Raw genomic sequence first — 16,145 nt, 5'->3', positions numbered from 1 at the left:
TGTAATATATCATTCTCTGTGAAAGTGTACAGTTTTGTTTATTTATGTAGTAAGGGGAAGAATTTGGGGACTTAAGTCATATTAAGATAAGGCTGATTATGAAATAATTTCCTCTGACATACAACTCTTAGTTATTGGTCAATGGATTAGGAATTGCAAGCACAGAATGTGATAAGCACAGTGTTATTCTGTTACCAACATCTGCACAGACAAATGGCTCCTCTACATCTGGCCTAGGTTGGTTTGTCTGCCAGTTGTCTACACGGTGACAGCTCCCTGTATTGAAAAATTACGTTTTACTGTGGATTTGATCTGCATGTCCCAGATCTTGTGTTATCACAGACACAAGTTAGCTATTTCTGCAAAATCTTTGCAGTTCATGATCTTATCTGTAGCATTTCATGATTCTCTTTAAAGTTTTTCCTCACAGTTCTACCTTTAAGTTCAAACTTCTTCCCAGCAGTTCTCACAGGCATCGTAGCTGGGGTCAGGGGAGTCCTTTTTGGCAAGGATGGAGGTTGGGGAGTCTCCTCTGGTATTCAAGCTTTTTATTTCTGCAGCCAGTGGTGGTGGTTCCAAGGTGCTTATGCTTCATCTGTAGGACAATTTCTAAAGAGGTCCGTGAAGCTCTAGATACTCTCCACAGGATTTGTGCCCCTTCCACCCTCAGGAAACGTGTGTGGCCAGGAAGGGGCACGCGGACTCCTGAGCTCTAGACCGGCGTCTCGTCCGTGTCATCCGCTTCGTTCTGCTCCTGGGTCCGCGTCCCGAGCCCCGACACCGCCGCGCGCCTGCGCAGCGAGCCCAGCAAGGACTTCCTGAAGGATTTGCAAAGGAAAAAGTATATGAATGGATCCAGGCAGGCATTGAGGGATGTCAGCCACAGCGTGGTCTCCTTCAGGTAGAACAGGGTGTTCCGAGCAGAGCAGTTAAACACGTCTCTCGTTTGGCTCAAGGTGTAGGGGATTCTGGTAAAGTGGAATGGCACAAAACAGATAAAGAACACAGCGATGATGATGAAAACCTTCAGATTGACAGTCTTTTTGGATACCTTCCCTGTGCTTCTTGTCCTTTTATAGGATCTGTACAGCTCCTTGCTGATGAGGATGTAACATACCACTATGACTGCTAAGTTAACCCAGAAGATGAGCTGGCAAATGTAGTTTACGATTTCGTGCCAGACTAAGCCAAACTCGGATTTGAGGAGAGCACACTTCCTTACGTTCTTGGGTGTTCTCTCCTTGTTAGTTAAAATCATGTTGGGCAGCGAAAGAGCAAACATTGATACCCAGATTGCTGTGGAAAGGATCTTGGCAGCCAAAAGGCTCCGTGGGGTTGATGTTCTGAACGGTGAAGTGGCTTTCTGATAGCGATCAATAGTTATCAGACCAAGAAATAAAATGCTGATGTACATGGTGAAGTAAAACACAACCTGGGTGACCTGGCACACGAACCCTCGCAGGACCCACGATACCAGCTTTGCATCGCTGAGAATTTTGAATGGAAAAGTCAGGATCATGAGAAAGTCGGAAATGACAGTGTTCTTGAGGAAGATGATGAAGTTGGATTTACTGGATATTTTAAAGAAGACCCACATTGCCAGGCCATTCATGATGATGCCCACCAGGAACAGAAATGTGTACAGCAAAGGGAAGATGACTTGGCTGATCCTGCTGTCGCTGGTACAGTTGCTGTAGTTCCTGGAGGAGCTGAAGTGGGCTGTGGCTTTCATTTGCACTCTGGTGTCCCCCCTCCCTGGAGAAACAAACAGAAAAAAATGGAGTTGTGAGCCTATCATAAGGGTTCAACCTTTTCAGACTGCTTCTAATTTTTGTGTTGGGAAGAAGTGCATGCTGCTGGTGGGGCCCAAGCTGGGCTGGGGTGACATTCAGGAGTGTAGTGATGCAGTTATTTACATGACAGTATCTTTGTCTGAGCTCTGCCTGTGTAAAACAGGCACTGGAGGAGTTGATGTACTGACAGCTCATGCTCAAATCCCTGACATCTGCCTTACAGAGCCACAAAGTTTTATTTCTCCCTCTAAGGTAGAAAAGATTGGCTTTTGCTCTGAAGCATGTAACAGGTTCAGTGCAATCCTAAGGGAACAAGTCCTCCCTGAGCATGGACACATTCTCCCCCCAAAGCCCAGGGAAGGTTACCGTGGCACACCGGGAGAAGTGGTGGAATGCTGGGTGTTCCCTGCGGGGGAAGCTGTGAGGGAGGGTCCTCGGCAGTCCCTCCAGCTCTTCACCGTGGGAGTGGGCAGCAGTGTTCCCGTGGGATCCCTCGGAGCAGGGAGAGGCAGGAGGAGCAGCTCAGCATCCCCGTCCTGAGGCTTGGACTTTCCTCTGGCTGTGAACTGGTGCCTCAGCCAGTGACAACGGCAGATTCCAACAGATGCACTTAGAGCTTCTGCTTCTGTTTTCTGTAGAGAAGAAAGAGAAATAAATAGAACTTTAAAAAATAATTAGTAGTTTACTTCCTGCCTTTGTCTGGTTTCCAGAGACATTATTTGTAAAGAGAGTGGGTATTTGTCAGATTGTGCACATTTTATGAGCGTAGAGCTGTGCTCCTGTCTGCCCCTTTCGGCCTTGTGATTCTTTAGTGTTATTTTTGTACACAGTCTTGTTTTTTAAAACCTTTAAAGTATTTGAAAGAAGTAGTGATTGGTTGCTTTTGAGGAGGTTATTACTGAAGGAAATATTTATATCTTAAGTAACTTGCAGAGCAGTGCTTCAAGTTTCCAAGTTACATACAGTACATCATCATTATAGGATATATATTTCTAAACATCTGTCTTCCATTTACTGATCTGCTGTGAAATATTGATGCAAGGGACAGTGTGGAGGGTCATCCCTGATTCTGTCCTTGTAGATACACATGGAGTACATAATGTCCAATTGCATTTTCCCCTCCATGTTTTTATCCCCCTCTTCAGTGATCCCTTCTGACACTGTTTCCTCTCTACTGACAACCACAGAAGATGTTTTTGTGTCACAGTCAGTTGTTGTTTCCTGCAGCCTGGGCTGCTTGGACCAAGTTTCTGCAGGTGATGACAGGGACAGGCAAAGAGACTTCACTTGTGTCTGCTCTTTTCAGGATGAATCCTCAAGCCATGAGTGTAACCAGCGCATGATTCTCCTTTATGGTGTGGGTAAGGAGCGTGATGAAGCGAGGCATCAGCTGAAGAAGATTACCAAAGACATCCTCAAAATCCTGAACAAGAAGAGCACTACAGAAATGGGTGGTAAATGCTCTAAGGCTGCTGTTCAGGCACCTGCAGTGACCGTTGTCTGGAGACACGCATGTTATCCCATAATTTGGCTTTCTTTCCCTTGGCAGTCCCTGGGTGAGGTGCTGAGCAGAGCCCCATGGTCCCACAGTGCAGTGGGATGACCAAGGGCTGCCACTGCTAGAAATCCCTGTTTTCCATTGTAGCAATTGGCTGCAAACACTTGTGTTGGGCTAAAGCCTGGAACGTGAGGATCCGTGTTCTCACCCTCCTGGTAACTCCATGTGGGTGTTTTCAGCTTCTCTGGGGTGTCACCTCTGTGCACTGGGATAACCTCATGCCAGCTTTGACATTGTTTTGTGCTGTTGTGTATCATTACAATAGAAAACTGGAGCTAATAGGGTTTATATATATATATAGTCATGAGTAAAACTTATTAAGGTTTTTATTGTCTTTTAAATCAGTAGCAATGGAAAACTGCTAGGCCTCCATTAAATATAAAATGACTGAAATAACCTTTTAAATCTCTGCAGTGGGGGATGAAGGTCAGAAGGCCCGGAAGACCAAACCAGAGGCATTTCCAACCCTGGAGACTGTGTTCACAAAACTACAGCAGCTGTCCTATTTCGATCAACACCAGGTGACATCCCAGGTACTTCCCTTGTATCAAATTGTGGCCTTTTAGCTCTGCTGCAGGGATGTCAAATGGGAAGGAAATCCTGTGTTTTACGAGTGTTTTGTATACAAAATAACCTGGTCTAGTGGGAGGTGTCCCTGCCCATGGCAGAGAGGTGGAATGAGTTGAACTTTACAGTCCCTTTCAACCCAAATCATTCTATGATGATATGATAATTTGTTCTGAAGGACAAGCCTGGTTTTCCTGCTGTGTGTTAGGACTTGCCAGTTAGTGTGCAAGTGTGTCAGCAGAGTTTCATCATTTTGCACGTGTTACCGGTTGAAAGTATTTTCTAATACCAGAGGCTGACATGCGAAACAAATAAAAGACATAAAAGTTTGACACTTAATTTATAAGACATCTTTTGGTCTAGTCTCTTGAATAAATTTATTACAAGTTTGGTTTGTGTGTTATTAATGAACTGAAAACCATCAATTGAAATAAATCACAGTGCAGTACGATGCAAAGAAAAAAGCGATATTGCTGCTGCTTTGAAGCCTCCAGAACAGAAATCAGTGCTGTGGCTGTTGGGAACAGTTTGAGACTCAGATGTGAAGCAGCAGAACAACATTTTGTGTGCTGTCAGGTTTGGAAGGGAAGGGCACTGTGCCTGGCTCAGGGACAGGGAGGGACAGGTGTGCTTGTGCCTGGTGTGTGAGCACTTTTACCTGCACAGTGCTGGCACTCGCTGTTGCCACTTGCACAGCAGGATTTTCAGAGTGCTGGTGTACCTGAGGAGCCCTCAGTCACATCTGACTTGCAGCGTTCCCTTTCCCAGATCTCCAGCAATGTTCTCGAGCAGATCACTAGCTTTGCCTCGGGAACGTCGTACCACCTGCCCTTGGCTCACCACATCCAGCTCATCTTCGATCTCATGGAGCCAGCGCTGAACATCAACGGACTGATAGACTTCGCAGTACAGGTGAGCAGAGTTCATCTCGTGAGGTCATGTGAGGACAAAGCTGTGGTATGTGTTCTGGGAAGCCAGAAAAGCCCCAAGAGCTGGATTGCAAATTCCCTCCGGGTGCTTGTGTCTGGTTCAGTTTTCTGCCCTCTGAAACAGAGTGCCGGACACTTCCCCTTCTGCTGTGCCAGGACCGTTGTGGAGAATCAGGAGATGCATTTTATTTTTAAATCTTCCAAAATTAACAAAATTCTGGGTTATTTTAGAACAAAGGATTTTAGGATGGGCTTTGCTGTTTCAGACTAAACCGTCTGTGTTACCTCACAGTTTTTCCTTAATGTGTTTTTTTTTTGCTCCTGTTTTACGTGTTTAACTGGGAAGTTACTTTCAATTTGTTGGTTTTGTGTGTGTTCCCAGCTGCTGAACGAGCTGAGCGTGGTGGAGGCCGAGCTGCTGCTGAAGTCCTCCAGCCTGGCCGGGAGCTACACGACGGGGCTGTGTGTGTGCATCGTGGCCGTGCTGCGGCGCTACCACGCCTGCCTCATCCTCAGCTCCGAGCAGACCGCGCAAGTCTTCGAAGGGTTGGTGGCACACACACCGTTCCAAAGAGTCACTTTGTTCTCTCTTAAGCAGAGAAAGCATTTTGGTTCAGGTAGCTGGAGCAGGGCTGTAGGTGGGCTCAGGGGAACGGAGTGGACAGCTCAGCTCTGCAGCTTGCACCTCACTGCCAGGGCTGGTGGGATCCCCAGCCCTTGTAGCCTTGGACAAGGGGGGGTTGTGCCTCCTGATTTCCTGCCCATTTGCCCTGCTGTGCCTGGGCTCCATAAGTGCCTCTGACACAGGTGACACCAAATGTCACAGGAGCCCCATCAGGCTGTAGATGAAGGTCTGTCATGCTCCCCAGCTGACAGTGGGGTTTATCTGATCTATGACAGTATGTGACAGGTTTGTCAGGTGTGTTGGAACAAACTTTTGTTGTTTGTAGGTTGTGTGGCGTAGTAAAGCACGTCGTGAATCCCTCCGAGTGTTCCTCCCCGGAACGGTGCATTTTAGCTTACCTGTACGACCTGTACGTGTCCTGCAGCCACCTGAGGAGCAAGTTTGGAGACCTGTTCAGGTGGGTGGTGAAGGAATTCATCTCACCCTTGCCCACAGACTGATGTGGGCTGCTGTGGTTTCCCTCCACTTTCCATCCCCTGGAAATCTCCACTGCCTTTGCAGCTTTAGCTTCACTAATGCAGGTACCCTGTCCGTGCCAGCGCAGCCTGTGGAGCCAGGGGTGTGCGGTCCCAGTCCCGAGGGATGTGCGGTCCCAGTCCCGAGGGATGTGCGGTCCCAGTCCCGAGGGATGTGCGGTTCCGGTCCCAGGGGGTCCCAGTCCTGAGGGATGGGCGGTCCCAGTCCCGAGGGACGTTTGGTCCGGTCCCAGGGACATGCACTCCCAGCACGGTGTGGTCCCGGTCCCAGGGCTGTGCGATCCCAGCACGGTGTGGTCCCGGTCCCAGGGCTGTGCGATCCCAGCACGGTGTGGTCCCGGTCCCAGGGCTGTGCGATCCCAGCACGGTGTGGTCCGGGGCTGTGTGGTCCCTGCTCTGGGGAGCAGGGGCTGAGCCCCCTCCAAGCTGGGCCAGCTCAGGGGCTGCTCCGGCAGCGCGGGGTGAGTGATGTGGGACCCCCTCGGTGCAGGTTCACCCCAAAGCATCGAACCCCACTCACCCCGCTGCCGTTGTGAGCTGGGGGGTCCCGATGGGTTTCCTGGAGCACCTCGGGTGCAGTGCAGGCAGTGCTGCTTGAAAAACCCACAAAATCTCAGCTGCCGCATCTGTAACGTTCTGTAAACGCTTCCTTTGATGTGGGGAGAGGCACAAACATGTTTGAGTCTGTGGAGTTTCATGCTTGAATGTTCAGTTCCTTGATTTTTAAATTTAAAAAACATTAGGTTTCCATACACTGTATTTTTGGCTTTTACTTTGTAAAGGGGGAGTGGAAACCTTTCAGATGTAAATCCATATCTCGTGAGACTCACAAACCACCTCAGCTTCTGTTTCTGCTCCTGGTTTGTGTGTGTGGTTTGGGTTTGCATAGTTCAGATTTGTGGTTTCATTTCATAGGAAGCAGGAAAGGTGTTCTCAGTTATAATCTTAATATTTTAATAGGTTTACAGATACATGGGAACAGTAGCATTTAATATGAGAAACATAACAAAAAAGAAGAAATCTAGAAGAACTACAGAAATATCTTAGCTCTATGTTCATTCTCCTGCTTAAAACCTAAAGTTTTAGTAACACGATAAAAATTATCACTTCTATTAATGCTAACTTACAATAGTGAATCAAAATAGCATCTAGCAATATGTAAATATACAAAGTATTAAATCATATATTAAATATGTGAAACACAGCACTTGTTTTGAAGCACCTTTTTTTGACAAATGGATTTAGAAATTCCTGAAAACTGTTAATAGAATTTATATATATACATCTTTGAACGGCTGTGTGTAAGGTAATAGCGTTATATTAATTTGATTATTGGTTTCCTTGCTACAGTTGAAACACCCAAACCCAGCTGGATGTTCACAGTAACATTTCAAGCTCCTTTTTCGCCTGCTGTAAGCCCAGTTAGCTCAGTCAATTTGAAGCAATGATAAATTAGAATTCGTAAATGTTCTCATTTAGAGACTCACCCCCCGTGCATTGCTGTGCTCTGGTCTCCTCTGCAGTGTCTCCTGAGTGGGTGTCGCTGAGGGAGCAGCGTGTTTTGTTTCATGTGCCTGGAACAGTTACTAATCTTCCCTAAACTTCCTTTTTTTTTTTTTTTTTTTAAATCATTCTTTCACTGTGGTGGTTTGTTTTTTTTGGGGTTTTTTTATCGTATCTCCTGACCACTCCCCCAGCACTGCTTGTGGTGCAAGTGCTGTCTCAGAGGCTGCTTTGCTCTGGTGCTCAGTGCTGTTTGGGTTTGGGTCCCTTTCTGTGACCATGGGGTGAATGTTGGGGTGTCAGGGACAGCCCTGTGCCCATCCAGTGCCTGCTGGTTTTGGGGAGAGCTGTTTGTGTTCCACTCACTGGATTTCTGTCTCTGCTGCTGTGCTGGCTGTCAGAGCAAAGGGTTAACATCAGGCACTGCCCTTCTTCTCATTAATTAGCCCACTAATGGCCTCGGGCTGGCAGTGACAGGGGGTCCCAGGGCTGGCAGTGACAGGGGGTCCCAGGGATGCAGGGATGAGGTGTCCCCAGGGCTGCAGGGATGGGGTGTCCCCAGGGCTGTCAGTGAGGGGGGTCCCAGGGCTGCAGGGATGGAGTGTCCCCAGGGCTGGCAGTGACAGGGGGTCCCAGGGCTGGCAGTGACAGGGGCTGCACAGTCTCAGGGTGCTGCCCTCCCAGCCCCTGGCCAGACACACCTGGTGCTGCTCCCTCAGCTCCCAGCTGCCTTCCAAGCCACCCTGTGTTTCCTCTCTCTTTTTGTCCTGGGGCTGGTGGAGTCCTAAAAAACTCCAAAATCTTCACATATTTTAAGTTAATTTAAATTAATAAATTCATTTCAGTAATGAGAAAATCTTCCCAGTTGGGCTAATTAGTGAAGTTTGTCCAAGTGATGTAAAACCCCATCCTGGAAACAAACACTCCTTAGAACATTTTGGGTGTAAAATTTGCATTCCTCACTGACACCTTTTTTTCCCTGAAGAAAACTACTTCACATAGAGATGTTCATGGTCTGGGACAGTTCTTGCCCTTTTGTCTAATTATTAATGTCAAAATATAACCTCTCAGTGTCTTTTCTCTATTTACTGGTTTCCAAATGCTGTCTGTTATGTCACATTATTATCAAATGTAGTTTTTAACTGGGGTAAATGTTCTCATTTTGCCTTGATGAATTTCTCCTGCCCCACTGCACCTCCCTGGGTCACGACACAGGAGTGGGAGAGCAATGTTGGGAAGTGTGGTTACACTCCCTGTAGGGACATCTGAGCCCCAGGACGATGCTGCTGGGGAGGAGGATGTTGGGCCTTACCCAGCTGCTCACCATGTCCGAGAAGCGATTTGGAAACTCAAGACTTTATTTGCAGGAAAACTAAAACGAAATTTATATATCAGCCTTATCTGGAGGATGCTCTTTATCCAAAATGAGTTTGAGAATGTGTCTGGAGGGGTAATCCAGCCCGGGTTTTCTCATCCCACATGCTGTGTCCAGCACATTCCCGCAAGATGCAGGAGTTTGGCAGCTCTCTCTGTTTTTGGTCCTCAGTAGTGCCTGTTCCAAGGTGAAGCAGACGATCTACAGCAACATCCAGCCCTCAAACTCCAACCTGCTGTGGGACCCGGAGTTCATGCTGGATTTCCTGGAGAACCCTCTGCTCACAGCATTAACTACTCGATGCTGGGCAAGATCCTGAGCGACAACGCTGCGAACCGCTACAGCTTTGTCTGCAACGCGCTGATGAGCGTGTGCATGGGGCACCAGGACCCGGGCAGGTGAGCCCAGCCAGGGTGGGACCACAGCCAGTTCACAGAGTGGGGAGGAGGTTTCCTTTCACCTTTTTGTTTGGTGTCTTTTTTTTTTTGCTGCTGTTTTCATTTTCATTCCTGTTGCTGAAAATGTATTGAGTAACTTCCCCTGAGTTACTCAGTTAAATCAATCTGCATAGTTTAGCAGAAGGGAGGAAAGAGCAGCGTGCACTCGCTGTCAGACAGTCCGGGAGAGTTTTGTATCAGCAGTTGAGCTGTTCCAGAATGAACAGCTCAGCACAATCTCTGCTCTCTAGAAGTCTGCAAACAAGAGAAGGTTCTGCACTAGGTCATTGCCTCCTTCTGGTACAATTGGTGTTTCATTTATGAAGTGTTTTATTTATTCATAAATTATGGATTTTGTCTTCATAGTCAAGACATAGGTTTTTGAAAGATCTGTTTTTTAAGTATTGGGAGTTTTATTGGGAGAATGGCTTCAGACTGTCAGAGAGGAGGTTTATATTGGATGTGAGAAAGAAGTTGTTCCTTGTGAGGGTGGTGAGGCCCTGGCACAGGTTGCCCAGAGGAGCTGTGGCTGCCCAATCCCTTGCAGTGTTCCAGCCCAGGCTGGAAGGGGCTTGAAGCAACCTGGGATAGTAAAAGGTGTCTCTGCCCACGGCAGGGGAGTGGAACTCGATGATTTTTAAGGTCCCTTCCAACCCAAAGCAGTCTGTGATGCTCTGGAGTGTGGGCCATCCTTGGCAGGGCAGAGCAGCTGAGAGGAAGCAGTTTTGTAAGAGCACAAAAGGGAACATCTAAATGCGGCCAAACAAGTTTCACTGTGGAACAGAGAGAAAATAACTTGCACTGGGATGAGTCAACTCTGCTCTGTTTCTTAAGCTGTTATATAACCCTGAATCATGCCCCAAATCCCATGTTACACAGTAAGGGATCTGTGAAGTAAAATTCATCAGTGCCAGTTGGTTTTGTGACTTGTTTCCCTCCTGATGGTGGTGCTGTCCTGGCCAGGGGGAGGGCTCCTGCAGTGCCCTGTCACAGTGAGCTGGGGCTGGGGAGAGCTGCCCCACACACTGCTGTCCCTGACCCTGCTGCAGGAGAGGGTTCTTCCTGGCTGTCCACCCTGGGGTATATGTACAGTAGCCTAATCACATCAGGACATAAATCCCCACCTTAAGTGAGGAAACAGCAGTTCTTCTGTCAAGCACTGCTCTGCTTTGCCCGAAACAGTCGCTGGGTGCACAGTACGTGGTCTCTGTGTGAGTGTCTCTGTCCCTGCCAGGATCAATGACGTAGGGAGCCTGTGTGCCGAGCTGACAGCGTGCTGCACCGTGCTCAGCTCCGAGTGGCTGGGCGTCATGAAGGCTCTGTGCTGCTCCTCAAACCACGTCTGGGGCTTCAATGATCTGCTCTGCAGCGTGGATGTAAGTTCAGGATCACCTGAGCACCTGTGACACCTGTTTACCCCAGGTTTCCTTAGAGGGGTGGTAAGGCTTCCTTTCAACACAAAACACAGAGCACAGATTCAGTCTTGTATCCATTTGACTTTTCAAGGCTTTTCATGAAATTTCTGACTGATTTTTATTCCTTCCTGCGTCTTCAGGGTTAACATAAATTTGAGCAGTGTTGAGAATTCTTGTCTTTGTAATCTTTTTCCATTCGCTATGACAGGATGATGCAGAGTACCAGAGTGACTGGTGTGCTTTTCCTGAAATGCTGATGGATGAGGAAATAACTGTCTCTGTTTTAAGGACCCTGTTTTGGTGTTGGCTCCTTGGTTGTAGAATGGGTGATGCTGCTATGGTCAGCAGGGTTGCAGTGATTGATGTGATCCAATACTTGATTCCTTATATTTACCGTCAGTTTGGAGGCATTTGCCTTTGGGAGCATGTTAAAGCTGTGTCCATAGAGACATTCCTCTCCTGAAGCCGAGGAAGGAGTCTTATTGTTACCTAGTTTTACTGAGTGCTAAAATTTTCTCTAATTTTTATAAGACTGATGTTTTTTATTTCAGAATTTTGATACTTTGGTATTTGAAATGGTGTTCTTTAAAATTCAGTTAAAAGCCATATTTTCCATGAGATGTTTGGGAAATGCATTAAAAGTGCTTATGTGTAACCATTTTGTCGTGTGAATGAATCGCTGAGTGCTCGTGGCAGGGGTGTGTGCACTGTTGTGTGAGGCCTTGCACTGTTTCCCCTCTCAGGTGAGTGACCTGTCGTTCCATGACTCCCTGGCCACGTTCACTGCCATCCTGATCGCCCGGCAGTGCTTTTCCCTGGAGGATGTTGTCCAGCACGTCGCACTGCCTTCCCTCCTGGCAGCTGGTAAGAAAACACCACGGGAAAAGTTTAAAGTGAAAACCTTGAGGCTTCCTAAGCAGTCTCCACGGACAGGACAAGCAGCGTGCTGTGCCTGCAGTGCCAATGCCGTGTCCTGCAGATCCCAGGGAGCGGTGCCAGGGTAGGGCAGAGACTGGAGGGTGAGGTCAGACCTGCTGGTAGGGCACTGCCCCCTGTTCCCAGTGTGTGCAGCCTCCCCTGCTCTCACAGCTCCTTGCTGCTCCACACTGTGTGCTCCAGGTCCTGCCACATCTGTGCTGTACCTGGGGCCCTCTTTGCTGGCCACTTCAGACATTTCTTTTCACTTTCTGCTTGGATTTGTGTTTCTTCTTGCTGCTTTAACTGTCAAAAGCCATTACACCCATATATTCTTCTCTGCCATTAATTATGTCTCTTGCTTACCAAAATTCCTGCCATTCTTTGCTGATTTGTAATGATTCAAGGCCATAAATGCTTACTCCTGTTGATGAAATCATTGTATTTCCCTCTAAAATGGGGCTCTGAGGAAGAACATTCCCAGGTCTGCTACTGGGGAGGTCCTGGGCAGATCCTCATGTCCATGTCCCATGTTCCACAGCCTGTGGGGATCCGGATGCTGAGCCTGGGGCCAGGATGACCTGCCGGCTGCTCCTGCACCTCTTCAGGACACCCCAGGTGTGCCTCTTTGCCCAGGAAACAGGTGAGTTGTCTGCTGCTTGGTCCTTCCATTGCAGAGAAAGAACCCACAATTGTTTTTTGGTGGCTGCAGATTTCATGGGTGAAAATATCCACAGTGCAAGTTCAAAACTGCACATTTCACTGGTGAGGAGTTGATACCAACAATTCTCAATGTTTTGGGAAATGGTTTAGATGCAGGTAAAACTACAGGAGTTTGCTGAAACTTACTCATTATCAACACCTGTCACTGACGAGGAATGGCAGTGACAGAGGCAATAACATGGAATCACATTGTGCTGTTTGGGAGCTTAGCATGGAAATGGAGAGTAAATGTGATTTCAAATGGGGTATAATAAGGCCTCTTGTCCAACAGAAGGTACATGAGAAAATTAGTTCTCAGAATATGTTAAGGTGCTTTTCTTTTCTTTTAAATGTGACTGTTCACAGGTCTGATGTGTATGTTTGCCACAGAGCAGAAGAGGAAGGAAAAAGGCAAGGAAAAAGAACCTAACAATTAAATGCATATAAGCCTGGTGATAACCTGTGTTATGTATGTGTCACTTCTAATATTTCATCAAATTTGATAACAAGATTATATCCATGGGAAAAAGAAATTAAAAGAAAAGTCTGCTCTCAAGTGATGTCAAATTCTTCCATCTGAAAGTAACAATAATTTCTTTTCTGACCATAAATTAATGAGCTTTTTTGCATATTTGAGAAAAACAGGCAAGAGCTGTGAGGAATACTGACTGAGAGCAGACAGATGTGGCTTCTGTAGAAATAGAAGTAGATTTGAATGGATAGGAAAAATCATGACTGAACCATAGGAAGTAATACATATCCAATACAATAAGACCACGTTACAGACCCTGCTTACATCTGCTTCAGTTAACTGCCTGAGAGAGGTGATGGATTCATCCTTCCCCTCTCTTTCCCTGCCTCGCAGTCTGTGCTCTCCTCCTTCAAGTTACACAAAGCACTTGCTGGCTTCTTCAGGCTGCTGAGCTGCAGAATTGTGTAACTGTGCAACAGGCATTGACAGCACTTAACTCTGCCTCATTTGTCATACAGATGAGGCGAGGGAAGTAATTTCCTAAATCTGTGAAGTCAAAACCAAAATAGGCTTCAGTGTCTCGTTGTGGTTAAATTCACTGTTCACGTGGACACAGTGAACCAACAGGTTCCTTTTTCTATTGCGTTGCCCATAGCTTATTCTGATATTAATCCATCATAACCACATATCCCAGATGACTTAATGACTTACCTGTTGGGCTGCACTTTCAGAAGATTTCAGTTCTTCATTCAGTTCTTGTGCTTCTGTAGCTATTCTAGCTTTGGGGGATTTCATACAAAGGAAGTGTTAGTTGGTAAATAACACCCATTTTCTGCAGAATCTACTCTTCTCTCCGTAGGGAAATTATTTCCTGGAATTCGTTCTTCCTGTGATCGTCACCTCTTGGCCGCTGCTCACAACAGCATCGAAGTGGGAGCTGTGTTTGCAGTTTTGAAAGCAATTCTGATGCTTGGTAAGAGCGTGCAGAGTCCTGTGTGATGTGTTTGTGCCAGTGTTTGGGTGGAAAACAGCTTGTGCTAGTTCACTTCCCTGGGAATGCTCGTGAGGAGGGAAAACCCTGAGGACAAGGGAAGAATGTGGCTGCTGTCCCTGCTCCTGCAGCATGTGGGGAGTGCAGACTCCAGGTTAAAGATTTTCCCTGGTGAGTCAGCCCCAGCAGAGAGGCTTTGAGCAGATGTGACTATTTCAGATGTTGACCCCAACCTCTGCCACTGAGTTCCCAGTACATTCAAACTCAGGCAAGTCCCTCTCACATTTGGAGGGGGGAAAGGATCTCAGGGAAGCTTTCCCATCTTTTTCTGTGTTTTCCCAAAATCTCGGGTGTCTGCCACTGTGGAAGTTGTAAAAGCATCACCCTGAGCAGCTCTCTGTGAACGGTGAGTGCTGTTTTTTGGACAAGGATCTGCCTCAGAGCTTTGGTTTGGCTCAAGTTCAGCTAAAGTCCTTGTGACCTCTGGGGAGGTGTATTTTTGGAGCTCAGTAAATGTCCAGTTAAACAACCAAGATGTTCCAGCCGTGGCCATGCCAGCAGGGTGTCTCTCCAGCCAGAGTGCCATTGTGACAGTCTGCTGGCCAGTGTCTCAGAACTTTCAAAACCCTGGGACCCCTAATAACCTGACTGCACTGGGGAAGGATGTTTACAGACAGAGCAAGCTGGGATAGACTGCTGGATTGGAGAGTGAGATTGAAAAATGTTTATGGCCATTGCCTATGTACTCTTGCTATTCAGTGCTGAGATTTGGGATCTTTCTTCATTAACGGTGTGTGGTGTGAACAGCTGTGGTTTCATCTCTTCAGGGACATGCTTTGGTTTGGTGCAGGGGAGTACAAGGGAAGGTTTGGGTACATAGTTTGTTTCTGCCTTTACTGCAGCACTTCTCCTATAGACCCAAATTATTCTATTTGGAGAGGTCTCTTGTTGGCACCCTGCATTAGTAATTTAAAAATTGTACTTGCTTTGTTGAGGAAAAACATCAGATAAATGGTAGCTGTTGCAGTTCTGTGCTGAGGAAACTGTTCCACTTTTATCAGAGCTTTCTGGGATGGCTTTAGCTTCATGGGACCTTGGTGCCACTCTCTTCCTTGTATTATTTGCCTGCCAGGTTCTTCCCTCTCATCCCTCCTGAGTACAAATGTGGGCTCATAGAAAGGTTGAGGGGTCCCTCAGTGGCTGAGGGGCCCTTGGTCAGACTTGTCTCTTGATCTACAGAATGCTAATAAATCAAAGTAAGAGATAGGACTTGGAAAAGGGGCGTCTGAGAAGAGCCAGTAACTCAACTCTTCCTTACTTGCCAAAGCAATTCCTTTCACTCACCTTTTCCCCTCGAGCTTCAGTTGTGTTTGATTTGCATAAACCTTTTCCTACTTCCAAAATACCCATTGAAAAGATGCTTTGCAACATGAAGCCAGAGGACAGTATTTTGGTCATCTTCAGAGTCAGCCAGTGCTGCCCTTTTGGATGTGATGGCCTCACTGCTGCTCAGCTCCCACCTCCTGGTGCCCCTCAGGGTGAGGGTGTGGGGGCTGAGGGGGGAGCTCACCCTGTGCTTCTGCTGGACAGGTGATGCAGAAATTGGCAGCAACAACGTCAGCTCCTTGAAGAGTGAAGAGTTCCATGTGAGAGGCTTCCTAGATGAGCTCAGTGAGGAGGAAATCTGGGCTTCCTCTCATGCCTTGAAATCCTGCAGAAAAGCTGTTTCCGTGGAAAGCGCCAGTTTGAGCGAGTACGCCAGATACGTGCTCAGAACCATCTGCCAGCAGGTAAACCCCCCAAACTGCTCCTCCAGCCTCATTTACAGAAAGAGCTTTATTTATTTGAAAAGTGTAACATATACTTTGGTGCAAAATTAGTGTTGGAGTATGCCAGCATTTGTGCTCTGTTTGAGTTTCCTGATGTGGACAGTTTATACATGGAGTAGTAAGTTATTTGGGCTAAACAATGCTTTAGTTAGTTGCTGACATCCCCCTGCACTCTCAGAACTGAGGCGTTTTTCCTGCCTAAATCTCAAGTACTTTCAGAAGACAGAAGGACCACTCTATCAGCCCTCTGCTTAAAGGGCTTTTACAGTAGCATTTGGGTTATTGCAAAGTTACTTTCAAATAAATTAATTTTGGAAAACCTGTAAACAGTCTTAGACAGGTGGTTCTGAGTGGCAGAAGACACTGCTAATCTCACATGTGGCATGAACCATAGTTCACTGCAAGTTTTGCATGTGAAACAATCACTTTTCTGTTCAGCTTACCAAAAGTTAGTATTGCTTTGAAACTCTCTGCTGAACCTGTCATTTGACTCCTTGC

At 47.0% G+C, this 16,145-nt stretch overlaps 2 protein-coding genes across 3 annotated transcripts in view; one reads left to right on the top strand and one right to left on the bottom strand.

Moving 5' to 3' along the window:
* Window positions 1-16,145, top strand: part of MED12L (mediator complex subunit 12L) — a 97,641-nt gene that overhangs the window by 64,489 nt on the left and 17,007 nt on the right. The window contains 12 exon segments of the mRNA XM_050308448.1: window positions 3,100-3,247; window positions 3,766-3,884; window positions 4,687-4,830; window positions 5,230-5,393; window positions 5,798-5,929; window positions 9,058-9,161; window positions 9,164-9,284; window positions 10,558-10,699; window positions 11,482-11,602; window positions 12,195-12,296; window positions 13,687-13,800; window positions 15,409-15,608. Coding sequence (XP_050164405.1) covers window positions 3,100-3,247; window positions 3,766-3,884; window positions 4,687-4,830; window positions 5,230-5,393; window positions 5,798-5,929; window positions 9,058-9,161; window positions 9,164-9,284; window positions 10,558-10,699; window positions 11,482-11,602; window positions 12,195-12,296; window positions 13,687-13,800; window positions 15,409-15,608 — 1,611 coding nt within the window.
* Window positions 9-7,569, bottom strand: P2RY12 (purinergic receptor P2Y12). Of its 2 annotated transcripts, XM_050307949.1 has the most exons (3): window positions 7,496-7,569; window positions 2,170-2,425; window positions 9-1,755 (listed from the first exon to the last, which is right to left on the bottom strand). In XM_050307949.1, the coding sequence occupies exon 3, from the start codon at window positions 1,730-1,732 to the stop codon at window positions 713-715; it is 1,020 nt and encodes a 339-aa protein (XP_050163906.1). In that variant the 5' UTR covers window positions 1,733-1,755; window positions 2,170-2,425; window positions 7,496-7,569; the 3' UTR covers window positions 9-712. The 2 variants fall into 2 exon arrangements, with proteins under 2 accessions (XP_050163906.1, XP_050163905.1); XM_050307948.1 differs by lacking the exon at window positions 7,496-7,569 and having other exon boundaries at window positions 2,160-2,299.

The sequence above is a fragment of the Myiozetetes cayanensis genome, unplaced genomic scaffold, assembly GCF_022539395.1.
Source record: "Myiozetetes cayanensis isolate MyiCay16 unplaced genomic scaffold, myiCay2020 scf13, whole genome shotgun sequence".
Classification (NCBI taxonomy): domain Eukaryota; kingdom Metazoa; phylum Chordata; class Aves; order Passeriformes; family Tyrannidae; genus Myiozetetes; species Myiozetetes cayanensis.
This window is presented reverse-complemented; position numbering and strand designations above follow the sequence as displayed.

Excerpts from the sequence above, each read along its gene's own strand:
- P2RY12 (XM_050307949.1), bottom strand. The coding sequence starts at position 1,732 with ATGAAAGCCACAGCCCACTTCAGCTCCTCCAGGAACTACAGCAACTGT.